This window comes from Dromiciops gliroides, chromosome 1 (genome assembly GCF_019393635.1).
Source record: "Dromiciops gliroides isolate mDroGli1 chromosome 1, mDroGli1.pri, whole genome shotgun sequence".
NCBI lineage: Eukaryota > Metazoa > Chordata > Mammalia > Microbiotheria > Microbiotheriidae > Dromiciops > Dromiciops gliroides.
The window spans coordinates 16,292,843-16,306,730 of NC_057861.1; the positions used below are offsets into that span (position 1 = coordinate 16,292,843).

General features: G+C 43.0%; 1 protein-coding gene across 1 annotated transcript in view; it reads right to left on the reverse strand.

The window, feature by feature from the left end:
* The window catches only part of MYO1H (myosin IH), a 50,553-nt gene that overhangs the window by 19,891 nt on the left and 16,774 nt on the right, over positions 1 to 13,888 (reverse strand). Inside the window, exons 10-16 of the mRNA XM_043969033.1 lie at positions 11,642 to 11,709; positions 10,958 to 11,063; positions 10,496 to 10,576; positions 7,681 to 7,772; positions 5,325 to 5,419; positions 3,169 to 3,215; positions 769 to 849 (exon numbers count right to left, since the gene is read on the reverse strand). Of these exons, the coding sequence (XP_043824968.1) occupies positions 769 to 849; positions 3,169 to 3,215; positions 5,325 to 5,419; positions 7,681 to 7,772; positions 10,496 to 10,576; positions 10,958 to 11,063; positions 11,642 to 11,709 (570 nt within the window). The remainder of the gene's footprint in view (positions 1 to 768; positions 850 to 3,168; positions 3,216 to 5,324; positions 5,420 to 7,680; positions 7,773 to 10,495; positions 10,577 to 10,957; positions 11,064 to 11,641; positions 11,710 to 13,888) is intronic.

Consider the following 13,888-nt stretch of genomic DNA (forward strand, 5'->3'; position numbering starts at 1 on the left):
GTTGGTGAACTTCTTGTGGCTTCACCAATCCCCTAAATAGAGTGTAAACTCTTTGATGGCAGGATCTGTTTTTCTTTTCTCTTTGTATTCTGTTCACCTTACATTAATTAATGTTCTGTTGAATTGTTGACTCTTCTTAGAATTCATTCATCTCTGGATCTCCTGACATCAGGTGTCAGGATTTAAAAAAAAAAAAGGCTTTTAACCTTAGGGATAGGGTCTGAATCTGTGATTTCAGGAATAGGAAATTCCCTAATGAGGAAACACCTTCTGCCAATGGGGGTCTTGGAGCCCTCTTTGCAACCTATAATCTGAAGAACATGGCCTTGAACAGCCCTGAGAGGCTGCAGGATATGCCCAGGGTCACACAGAGGCAGGAGTTGAACTCAGGTCTTTCTGGCTATGAGGCCCATTCTCTTTCCACTACACTTTTTCTTAAGAGAGACAAAGGGCTTAAATCCAACCGTTGGCTACACTGAGAAATCAGGGCCCAGAAATGGGAATCAGAGGGCCAGGTCTGGAGTCCCACGTCTGTTGTGAACTCTCTATGTGACCTTGGGCAAACCGCTCAGTCCCTCTCAGGGCCCCAGTGAGCCCATCTATAAAATGGCCGTGCTGACCTCTAAGGTCTCCCCTTCTCTGATGTCCTGTGATTTTCTCAGTCTAACTGTGTGAGGGCGATGCCGTCGGGCCAGTGCCAGAAGACTTTAAAAAAAATCAGATGTCTCTGTGCCCTTTTACATTTTATAGGCTAGTTTTCCCACTCACCGTTGTAGGCCTTTTCCTATTTTCTAATTCTTCTACAAGAAAGCACTCTTTAATTATGCCGTTTTTAGACCCACACAGCACCTGATAGGAAATTAAAGGTCAAAGTGAGTCTGATACAGTCATCATGTGCTCCTGGCAAATTCTAGGTAGACCAAAAATGACAACAACAACAACAACACCACAACAAGAGCAACAACAATTAGCTTTTTTCTAGCACTTTGAAGTTTACAAAGCACTTTACATATGTTATCTCAACTGAGCCTCTCAATAATCCTGTAAATTTGGGACTGGTGTTATCTTCACTTCACAGATGAAGAAACTGAGGCTGAGAGAGGTTAAGACTTGCCCTGGGGTCACACAGCTAGAAAGTGTCTGAGGCAAGATTTGAACTCAGGATTTCCTGACTCTAGTACCCTATCCATTTATTTATTTATTTATTTATTCATTCATTCATCTATTTATTTGTTTGTTTATTTATCTCTCTCTCTATTTATTTTTGCAGGGCAATGAGGGTTAAGTGACTTGCCTAGGATCACACAGCTAGTAAGTGTCAAGTGTCAGAGGCCAGATTTGAACTCAGGTCCTCCTGAATCCAGGGCCAGTGCTTTATCCACTGCACCACCTAGCTGCCCTCTCCTATCCATTTTCCTACCTAAAGTGTAAAAGAGCTATCATTCACCTGGACTGGTTTTCTTTATGTTCATTTGTTTTTCAGTCAGGTCAGACTCTTCACGACCTCATCTGGGGTTTTCTTGGCAAAGATACTGGAGTGATTTGCCATTTCCTTCTCCAGCTCATTTTACAAATGAGAAAACTGAGAAAACTAGGAGAAGTGACTTGGCCAAGGTCACACAGCTAGGAAGTGTCTGAAGTTGGATTTGAACTCAGGTCTTCCTGACTCCAGGCCCTGTGCTCTCTGTACAATGGCACCACCTAAGGGCTATGTTTTCTTTACAGGATTAGAGAAGATACTGGTTGAGCAAAGATAACTCTTTCAAATTCAAAAGGAGAAATGAGTCCCACTGGAAAATGAGAGGAGCTGATCAGTCCCAGAGAGGAGATAACTCACAGTTATTTCCTTCATGCTGTGAAACAAGCTACAATCATGTCCCATTATTCCAAGTATGAATAAAACTAAGTCTTGCTATAAGTGACCAGATGTGGCTCTGATGCTCAGTAATTGGCTGCTGTTCATAATACATGTTCCAGTGAGTGGATGGGAAGGTGGAAGGACGAGAAACCTCAACCATGACTGGGAGTTGTGGGCCGATGTTGGCTTCTGATGCAGGAGGCACCTCCCTGGGACCAGCCTGGAAGCTAATCAATCCCTTCCTTCCCTCCCAAGAAGGCAACACAGCCAGAGAGACCAGACAAAAAGGCCTTGAGGGTTCAGTGAGGAGAGACATTTGGCTCCTTTAAGCAAAGGCTTGGGATTTTAGTCATGCGGTGTTCTTTCTTTCTTTCTTTCTTTCTTTCTTTCTTTCTTTCTTTCTTTCTTTCTTTCTTTCTTTCTTTCTTTCTTTCTTTCTTTCTTTCTTTCTTTCTTTCTTTCTTTCTTTCTTTCTTTCTTTCTTTGTGGGGCAATGAGGTGTAAGTGACTTGCCCAGGGCCACACAGCTAGTGTCAAGTGTCTTAGGCAGGATTTGAACTCAGGTCCTCCTGAATCCAGGGCTAGTGCTTTATCTACTGCACCACCTAGCTGCCCCAAAGGCTTGGGATTTTAGACAAGTGATACGAACAGCTACTGCCTCTGGGTAGAATGGTTTGGGGTTTAAAAAAATGTGTTGGGGGGCAGCTTGACACTTGACACTTACCAGCTGTGTGAACCTGGGCACTTCCCTCAACCCTCATTGCCCTGCCCCCACCATGTGTCGACTTTGATAACACACTTTCTTTTTCTTTTCTTTTTTTTTTTTTTGGTGAGGCAATTGGGGTTAAGTGACTTGCCCAGGGTCACACAGCTAGTAAGTGTCAAGGATCTGAGGCCGCATTTGAACTCGGGTCCTTCTGAATCTAGGGCTAGTGCTCTATCCACTGCGCCACCTAGCTGCCCCAATAACACACTTTCAATCTCACATGTTTTAAGAATGTTTCTCAAAAATTCTATTTTTGTTAAAAATGGTGGTTTTTAAAAGTCGGGGTGACTGCTGATCTCAGGCAAGTATGTGCCTTGCTCGGATTGCTGTCACTGCCTCACCACATACTGGCAAGAGGTGGCACAGTGGATAGTACACGGGGCCTGGAGTTAAGGAGACCTGAGTTCAAATCCAGATTAGGACCCACATTTAGATTTTAAACATCACACTCTGTAGTGCTTAGCACATAGTAGGGACTTAATAGAGGCTTGCTGCCTTGGCCTGCCTGACTTGACAGAACAATACCAATGGTTGTCTGCCTTACCTTTTTGAGATGCCTGTAGAGGAGATCATTGTTTTTTTCTAAGAACCCTAGGAGATAAAACAGTTTAAAAGAAATGAATTGATCAGAATCTTGACATGTCATGAATATCAAGGAAAACTCATTAAAATAAAGGTTTTTAGAGCCAGAAGATCATTAAAATCATGGGTGTGACACTTCTTCCATTCTCCTGCCAAGGGCTGAAATGCTAAACATCATTCTGGCAAAACACAGTCTTTACTCCAACTTACTTCTCTGAGGTGCATGCTGGGCACGTAGTAGGTGCTTAATAAATGCTAGCTAAATTGGCTGATTGAATCCCAGAGTGGAAAGAGCAGGGAACTGAAACCCACTTCTGTTTCTGAGTTTATTATAGGTGAAACCACTGTCTGGATTGCCTTATTCCAGAATTTTCCAAGAGGAATTCAAACTCTTACTCATGGAGAAGTAACATATTTTTGTTTGTTTGTTTGTTTGTTTGTTTTTTAAGTGAGGCAATTAGGGTTAAGTGACTTGCCCAGGGTCACACAGCTAGTAAGTGTTAAGTGTCTGAGGCTGGATTTGAACTCAGGTCCTCCTGACTCCAGGGCCGGTGCTCTATCCACTGCGCCACCTAGCTGCCCCGAAGTGACACATTTTTTAAAAAAAATTTTTTCGGGGCAATTGGGGTTACGTGACTTGCCCAGGGTCACACAGCTAGTGTCAAGTGTCTGAAGCTGGATTTGAACTCAGGTACTCCTGAATCCAAGGCCGGTGCTTTATCCACTGCACCACCTGGCTGCCCAAGGTGACACAATTTAAGAGGAATCTTCCATTTTGAAAGCTTGTACATGAATTGGTGGGGTACCCAGGTGGTGCAGCAGATAGAACACTGGACTTGGAATCAGAAAGACTCATCTTCCTGAATTTGAATCCAGCCTCAGACACTTCCTAATTGTGTGACCCTGGGCAAGTCATTTATCCCTGTTTCCCTTGGTTTCCTCATCTGTAAAATGAGCTTGAGAAGAAATGGCAAACCACTCCAGGATCTCTGCCAAGAAAACCCCAAATGAGGTCACGAAGAGTCTGACATGACTGAAAATGACTGAAACCAACAAAATACGAAATGGTGTCTCTAAAGCCTGGGGCTTAATGGTTAATATTATTTGGGTGGTATGGTATAATGGACGGAAGGCCTTTGGGTCAAGACGATCTGGATTCATGTCCTGCTTCTAACATATATTAGCCCTGTGACAACTTGGAAGACCCTCAGCCTCTTAGTGCCCTTGACAACAATCGAAAGATTCTAAGTGACAAAGTTCAATCTGTATCAGTGGGAAGTGATTCTATATTGGGAATTATCTTCATTCCAATGAAATGACAGCTCTATTTTAAAAGCTAAGAAGGTAGATGGAAAGATAGAGGGATAGATGGATAAATAAAGCTAGAGAGTGGAATGGATAAAGATAGATAATAGAGAAATAGAGGGGTAGATGGATAAAAATAGAATAGATAGAGGAACTGACGGATAGATAGAGATAGATAAGTAGATGGATGGATGTTAGAGAGATGTCTGAGTAAAAAACAGAGAAATGTATAGAGAGACTAAAAGATAGACGGGTGAATGGATAAAAATGGATGGAGAGAAATAGGGAGATGGATAAAGACAGAGAAGAATAGGGGGGCAGCTAGGTGGCGCAGTGGATAGAGCACCAGCCCTGGATTCAGGAGGACCTGAGTTCAAATCCGGCCTCAGACACTTAACACTTACTAGCTCTGTGACCCTGGGCAAGTCACTTAACCCCAATCGCCCCCCCCGCCCCCCCCAAAAGACAAAGGAATAGATATCTGGATAGAGAGACAAAGAGGAGTGGATGGATAAAAATAGATGGATGGAAGAATAGATGTATATAGAGAGATAGGGAGATGGATGGAGACAAATGGATGGATGGATGATAGATGACAGATGGATAGATAGCTGACAGATGGATGAATAAATAGCTAGCTAGCTAGATGGGTGGATGGATGGATGGATGGATAGATAGATGGATAAATGGATAGATGGATGGATAGGTAGATAGCTGATAAATGGATAGATGGATGGATGGACACACATATGCTTAGAACTCTCTTGGGGTTTCAGATTATGTAGATGGAAATGTTCACGAGTACCCACTCACCCCGAGCGCAGTAGGTGACCTCTCCTGCATAGTGGAGAAGCCGGAATTCCATCCAACTGATCTTTTTCCTAGCCTTTGGACCAGCAAGCTTGCGGCTACAGGAAAACAGAAATAAAGCAAAATGGAAATTCTCTCCTTTGCTGTGTGTGGGAAGCAACAGGACTGGGCAGAAGGCATACTAGACATGGGTTCAGAGGACTTGGGTTTATATCCTGACTGACCAGGCATGGCTAATATGCTTTCCATGTCTCTGAAAATAAAATGATAGTAATGATTTCTTGTACTTTCTTTTCTTTTTTTTTTTTGCGCGGGGCAATGGGGGTTAAGTGACTTGCCCAGGGTCACACAGCTAGTAAGTGTCAAGTGTCTGAGGTTGGATTTGAACTCAGGTACTCCTGACTCCAGGACCAGTGCTCTATCCACTGCACCACCTAGCTGCCCCGATTTCTTGCACTTTCTACCTCACAGGCTTATTAAAGGGAAGGTGCCTCCTAAATGATTAAGGCCACTGTAGGATCCTATGTAGATTTAGAGATGAAATAGACCCCCAACATTCATCCAGTCCAACCCTTCCCACCACCCATTTTACAGATGAGGAACAGGCATAGTGACTCGCCCAAGGGCTCAGATTATTTTAGTGGCAGCACTGGGATTTGAACTCAGATCTCCCAACTCCAAATCCAGCGGAAAAGTGAGTATTCTCTCAAAAGCAAGTATTATTGGGGGCATCTAGGTGGCGCAGTGGATAAAGCACCGGCCCTGGAGTCAGGAGGACCTGAGTTCAAATCCAGCCTCAGACACTTAACACTTACTAGCTGTGTGACCCTGGGCAAGTCACTTAACCCCCATTGCCTCACTTAAAAAAAAAAAAAAGCGAGTATTATCCTAACATGTAAAGAAATGGTGGAATAATTCAGGAAGTTGCCTGCTGGGGATTTATGCTCCCAACTAAAATATTTTCAAACAAAAGCAGAGAGGAAGCTTTCAGCACCTCCTATTACAAAACAACTATGGGGGCAGCTAGGTGGCGCAGTGGATAGAGCACCGGCTCTGGAGTCAGGAATACCTGAGTTCAAATCCAGCCTCAGACACTTGACACTTACTAGCTGTGTGACCCTGGGCAAGTCACTTAACCCCAATTGCCTCACTAAAAAAAAAAAAAAAAAAAAAACCAACCCAAAAAACCCAAACAACTGTGTACTGAGGATATGGGGAAATGATGCTTTTGACATGGAATTCATATCAAGGTCCATTACTTGGCTGAATCTCTGGGCACTTATTAGGAATACTAATTAGATACTCATTTGATTAGGATTATACCAATTGAAAGGAAGGTCTTTGTTATAGATGTATATATGAATATTCACTACATGTGCATGTAAATGTGTATATTCTATCTATAGAGAAAGAGAACTAGCTTTTGTTTGTTTTGGGGTTTTTTTTTGTGAGGCAATTAGGGTTAGGTGACTTGCCCAGGGTCATACAGCTAGTAAGTGTCAAGTGTCTGAGGTCAGGTTTGAACTCAGGTCCTCCTGGCTCCAGGGCTGGTGCTCTATCCACTGTGCCACCTAGCCACCCCAAGAACTAGCTTTTGAAAGTGATCTACTAACAACAAACTACTGACCATGGGTTTTCATTTGGCTAATTGACTAGCAGAGGCATTTCTAAAATGGGCTTCATTTTGAAGATTCGGATGATTTCTGCCTGGAATCAGGAAGACCTGAGTTCAAATCCAGCCTCAGACACTTCCTAGCCGTGTGATCCCGGGCAAGTTTCTTAACCACTCTGCCTCAGTTTCTCTAACTGTAAAGTAATGATAATAATAGCACCTACCTTGTGGGGTTGTGGTGAGGTTTAAATAAGATATTTGTTTTTACAAAGCACTTAGTCCAATGCCTGGCATGTAATGAGAGCTATATAAATGCTTATTACCTTTCTTTCCTGTTCCCAAACCAGCCTTTATCTAGATTAAATCTTTACCCAAGGGGCAGCTAGATGGCACAGTGGATAGAGCACCAGCCCTGGATTCAGAAGTACCTGAGTTCAAATCCGGCCTCTGACACTTAACACTTACTAGCTGTGTGACCCTGGGCAAGTCACTTAACCCCAACTGCCTCACCAAAAAAACCCAAAAAAACAAAAAACAAACAAACAAAAAAAATCTTTACCCAAGATGAACTATGCCTGACTTCCAGGTGAAAGACTGAGAAAAACATGGCAACATAAATGATGTAAGAGCATCGTTTTAAAAATCTTACAAATAAACTCCCTCGGGGGTGTCTCAGAAAATCTCCCAGGGGACTGTGTGCATGGTGAAGAAAAGGAAGAATTTGTACATGGCTCATAAAGTACTTACGTCTGAAAGTGAGCATGCTTCCCTACTTTCTCTTCCAATTTTTCCAAGAAACTCAGATCCGTTGGAGTGCCAGGCCGGAGGCATTCTTCATCCTTCAAAGAAAAAAAGAAAAGGCAAGCTTTCTTTCTCAAAAGCTTTGAACATGGATGTTTTCATCCTTCAGATAGCAAGAATACAAATGCAGGGCAGCTAGCTAGTGCACTGGATAGAGCACTGGCCCTGGAGTCAGGAGTACCTGAGTTCAAATCCAGCCTCAGACACTTAACACTTACTAGCTGTGTGACCCTGGGCAAGTCACTTAACCCCAATTGCCTCACTAAAAAAAAAAAAAGAATACAAATGCAGCTTTTGCAAGGTAGGTGAAAATCAGGCAAGTTAGGGGAAATGTCTCTGGCAAGACGGCAAAATTGATGTCATAGAACAGCATTATTCATTGTGCTCTTTAAGAACTTACCACTTTATAGTTTATTTCTGCCTCAGTTTCCTCATCTGTAAAATGGGGATCCCAATAGCTCCTACCTTCCAGGATAGTGGTGAGGATCAAATGAGATCACATTTGTAAAGTGTTTTATAGTGCCAGTCATATAGTAGAAGCTATACTAGTACTACTGCTGCTGTGGCTGCTGCTGTGGCTGCTGCTGTGGCTGCTGCTGTGGCTGCTGCTGTGGCTGCTGCTAGTAGTAGTAGCAGTAGCAGCAGCAGTAGCAGTAGTATTTCATGCATGAGCCATAGAATCAGAGGGCTGGTATGGGCCCTGCCAATGTCAGCCATCCCAGAGATATGACACAATTTCTGGTGCAGACCCTTATCACCTCACGCCCTGATTATTGCAATAGCTTGCTGGGGGGGGGGGGCAGGAAGGGTTGTGTTCCTCTGGTTTCTCCCCACTCCAAACCATCTGTCACTCAGCTACGAAAGTGATTTTCCTAAAGCTCAGGTGTAATCGTGTCACCTTACCACTCCCCTTGATAAACTCCAGTGGCTCCCTCTCACCTTCAGGATGCTCTGTTTGGCATTCAAAGCCCCTTACAATCTGCCCCCTCTCACCTTTCATCTTTTTACACTTTACTCCCCAACACATAGACTGCAACCCTGGGACGCCGGCCTCATGGCTGTCCCAGGAACAAGACACTCCATCTCTGGGCTCTGGGCATGCTCTCTGGCTGTCCTCCACTCCTGGAACGTTCTCCTTTCTCCACACTGACTATTGATCTTTCTGGCTTCCTTGAAGTCCCAACTAAAATCTCTCCTCATACAGGAAGCCTTCCCTGCCCCCTCTTAATTCTGGTGCCTTCATTCTTTTTTTAATTTTTAAATTAAAAACAATTTTTTTGACGGGGCAATGAGGGTTAAGTGACTTGCCAGGGTCACATAGCTAGTAAGTGCCAAGTGTCTGAGGCTAGATTTGAACTCAGGTCCTCCTGAATCCAGGGCCAGTGCTTTATCCATTGTGCCACCTAGCTGCCACCCCTCCCCCACACCTTCATTCTTTTAATTATTTCCTGCTTATCCTGTATAGAACTTGTCTCCCCCATTGGATTGTAAATTCCTTGAGGGCAGGGACTGTCTTTTGCCTCTTTTTGTATCACCAGAGCTTAGCGCAGGGCCCGCACATAGTAGGTGCTTAATGAGCCCTTCTTGCCTGGCTGACTGAAAAGGCCTTTTCTTCAGGTCCATGGGGCCCGAGTTGAGATGAGAGAACAGGGAGAAGTCAGACAGACAGATGTCCAAAGCAGGATTGGCTGCTGCTGAGCCCTGCGTGAGTTATGGTAGTTTAGAGTTAAACTGAAGGTGTCACATGGCCTCCTTCAAATCCAATTAAAACCCCACCTTCTGTAATAAGCCTGTCTTGATTGCCCTTGTGCCAGGGCCTTCCCTGGGCTGATTACCTCCAGTTTCTCCTGCCTCAATCTTATCTGTACCTAGTTGTTTGCATGTTGTCTCCCCCACTAGAGGGTGAATTCTTCAAGGGCAGGGATTGTGCTTTGCCTTTCTTTATATTCCTAGTGCCCAGCAAAGACTCTGGCATACAGTAAGTGCCTAATAAATGTTTAGCTGACAGACTGAATGGCACTGCATGTTAACTATATGTCAAACACTATGCTAGATACTAAGGTGGGGCAGTGGATAGAGCACCCAGCCTGGAATCAGAAAGACCTGAGCCTTAGACACTTCCTAGATGTGTGACCCTGGGCAAGTCACTTCATTTGCCTCAGTTTCCTCATAAGTAAAATGAGCTGGAGAAGGAAATGGTAAACCACTTCAGTATCTGCCAAGAAAACCCCAAATGGGGTCAGGGAGAGTCAGACATGACTGAAATGACGGGACAACAACAAAATAGGATACTGGGGTAAAAACACAGAACAAAGACAAGGAGGTGAGAATACAGGCACCCTATATAATAGGTAACATTTAGCATATAGCACTTGGAGGCTTGCCAATATATTATCTCACCTGAACCTTATCACAACCCTATAAAGTAAGTGTGATTATTATCCCCACTTTACAGATGAGGACACTGAGGCATAGCCAGGGTTACACAGCTAGTTGTGTCAAGAACTGGGATTCAAACTCAAGCCTCTCAAACTCCCCTCCTTTCCCTGACTACTACTACTACTACTACTACTACTACTACTACTACTACTACTACTACTACTACTACTACTACTACTACTACTACTACTACTACTACTACAGTGCTCTACCCACTGCACAACACTACCTTTCATAAAAAATGGGTGCCAAAGTACACATTCCTTATGTATAATGAAAACCACACACTCATTATGTTACTTTCAGCATTCATTTTTCTCACCAGAATGGAAATAATTCCTTTGTGTTTCTCTTCCACCAAGTCACATATAATCTTGTTATTGAAGTATTGTATTGGCTCCCACTGGAACAACAAGGCAGAGGGATTCTCATTTCAAAGAGTTACACTTATTGAAAGTTCATTGAGAACAGAAAGATGCATCTAAAACATCTTTGCTTTGAACAACTTGATTCAGAGGCCACCAGGATCTGTTTCAACTTGTGATGGTGAGGGCCAAATATTGAAAACTGGGATCATTCCCATCTTGGGGATATCTTGTACGGTCAATGAAAGACTCTAATAGAGGTTTCAAACTGTTTTCCCAGGAAGCCCAGAAGAAAACAGGCAGATGAAATAAAGCTTGGCCCCAATGAGACAGAAAATTGTCCTGAAGAGAATGTCCTTAGGGGACCATTGTGACCACTCCATGGAAAAGGGGGGAAAGCGGGGAGAGGATTGCGATACCTCGATGCCTTCCAACTCGTATTCTATTTGCTCTGCTTTGAGGGTCATCTCTATCAGCAGCTGCTGCAGTTTCTCGTTGCAGTAATTTATACAGAACTGTTCAAAACTTAAAACACAAAGGGTTTAAATAGACCACAGGGGGAGACCAGATTTTGCATGTGTTGTCATCTGGGCTACTCAACCTCATGGCGTTTCTGTTCTGATAAAGCCTCATCATCATCGCAGCTAGCATTTATATATCATTTTAAGGTTTGCAAAGCACTTTATATGTCAATTAACCCTCACAACAACCCTGTTAGGTAAGTGTTATTATTATCCCTATTTTGCAGTTGAGGAAACTGAGGTAGCTTGAGGTGAAGTGACTTGCCCAGGGTCACACAGTTAGTACGTTTCTGAGGCAGGATTTACGCTTCATCCATCGCACCACCCACCCCATCTTTTGATAAAGAACAAACAACGTCCTTGTTCTGGTTTGTAAAAAAGTACAAAGAAGAAGATATCTTTTGGCTCAAGTTCGTAGTATTCTTAAATGGAGACTCTATGAATTAAGAATAAGGTCAGCAAAGGACTTCACTAGTTGGGATGATTAGGAAAAATGGGAGAAACCATTCTGAGACCTTGGCCTCATACTTGAAAAACTTGAAAGGCGTAAGTACAACCCATTTGGAGGATAATGATCCTTACCCGTTCTTATCAAAAACTTCAAATCCATAGATGTCAAGCAACCCAATCACAGTTTTTCGGGTGAAGTCCTGTTCAGAAAGAACGCACACAGTCTTTACTCATGAAGACACCGGATTTTTACCAATGAGAAAATCAACTGTGGAATATAGAGCCTCCTGAAGCTGGGCAGGAGCCTCCAGGGCTAAGTGATTCTGGTCTCTGAAGATCTGGATCCTTGTTTCCTCTGCTCATTTGTCTAAGAGCCCCCGGGGATACACGAAGCCCAGGGTGGGATTGGGTGGGGGGAAGAATGTAACCACTGACCCACACAACTCCTTCTCTTCCCACAGACCCCTACCACGGACCTATGTAACTATACTATTTATGGTCTCTGAAACGTCAGACCCACATTCAACCATGAAGAGTTGAAAGACAAGGCCAAGAAAAAGAATGAGGACCTACATGTGCAAAAATATTTATAGCAGCTCTTCTTGTGGTGGAAAAATATTAGAAAATGGGAGCTGAGGAGATGCCCATCAGATGGCTGAATGAGCTGTGGTATATGAATGTAATGGAATACTATTGTGCAAATAAAAATGATGAATAGGCAGCTTTCAGAAAAACCTGGAAAGACTTGTATGAACGGATGCAAAGTGAGATAAGCAGAATGTGGAAAACATTGTATGCAGTAACAGCAACATTGTGTGATGGTCCACTGAAATAGACTTAACTCTTCTCAGCAATACAATGATCTAAGGCAATGATAAAGGGCTCGCGATAGAAAATGCTATCCATGTCCAGATAAAGAACTGATGGACTCTGAATGCAGATCAAAGCATACTATTTTCACTCTCTTTGTGTGTGTGCATGTGTTTTCCCCTTTTGGTCTGTTTCTTCTTTCACAACTGTGACTAATACGGAAATATATTTTACATGGTTGCACGTGTACAATCACATATATATATATACTATCAAATTGCTTACTGTTTTAGGAAGAGGGGAGGGAAGGAGGAAGGGAGAAAAATTTGGAACTCAACCTTATAAAAATGAACACTAAGCTCTTTTTGTGGTGGCTAAGAATTGGAAATCAAAGGAATGCCCATCGATTGGGGAATGGCTAAACAAGCTGTGGTATATGATAGTGATAGAATATTATTGTGCTATAAGAAATGACAAGCAGGATGACTTCAGAAAGACCTGGAAAGACTTATATGAACTGATGTAGAGTGAAGAGAGCAGCACCAAGAGAACATTGTGCACAGAGACAGCAATATTGTTTGATGAAGAACCGTGAATGACCTAACTATTCTCAACAATACAATGATCCAAGATAATCCCAAAGGACTATTGATGAAACATGTTATCTACCTCCACAGAGAGAACTAATATTGATGGAACACAGACTGAAGCAGGCTATTTTCACTTTCTTTCATTTTTTTCTTTTATTCAAGTTTTCTTATATGAAATGACTAATATGGTAATGTTTTACATAATGGCACACGTATAACCTATTTCTGATTGCTTAGTGCCTCAAAAAGGGGGGAGGGGAGGGACGGAAAGAAGGATAAAAAATGAAACTTAAAAATTATAAATAAAAATATTTATTACTTTTTTTTTGCAGGGCAATGAGGGTTAAGTGACTTGCCCAGGGTCACAGAGCTAGTGTCAAGTGTCTGAGGCTGGATTTGAACTCAGGTCCTTCTGAATCCAGGGCCGGTGCTTTATCCACTGTGCCACCTAGCTGCCCCAAAAATGTGTATTACTTAAAAATGAATGCTAAAAATTATCTACATATAATTGGAAAAATAAAATACTTTATATATAAAAAAAAGACAATGAGCTGTGATGGTGGCCCTACTTAGTACATGATTAAGCAGATTAAGGTCTATTTTTCCATTAGAAAACTGGGTCTTGGGGGCAGCTAGATGGCGCAGTGGATAGAGCACCGCCCCTGGAGTCAGGAGTATCTGAGTTCAAATCCGGCCTCAGACACTTAACACTTACTAGCTGTGTGACCCTGGGCAAGTCACTTAACCCCAATTGCCTCACAAAAAAAAAAAAAAAAAGAAAAGAAAAGAAAACTGGGTCTTAGGGGCAGCTAGGTGGTGCGGTGGATAAAGCACTGGCCCTGGATTCAGGAGGACCTGAGTTGAAATCTGACCTCAGACACTTGACACTAGCTCTGACCCTGGGCAAGTCATTTAACCTTCACTGCCTCCCCCCACCCCAATCTCTTCTGGGGCAGCTGGGTGGCGCAGTGGATAAAGC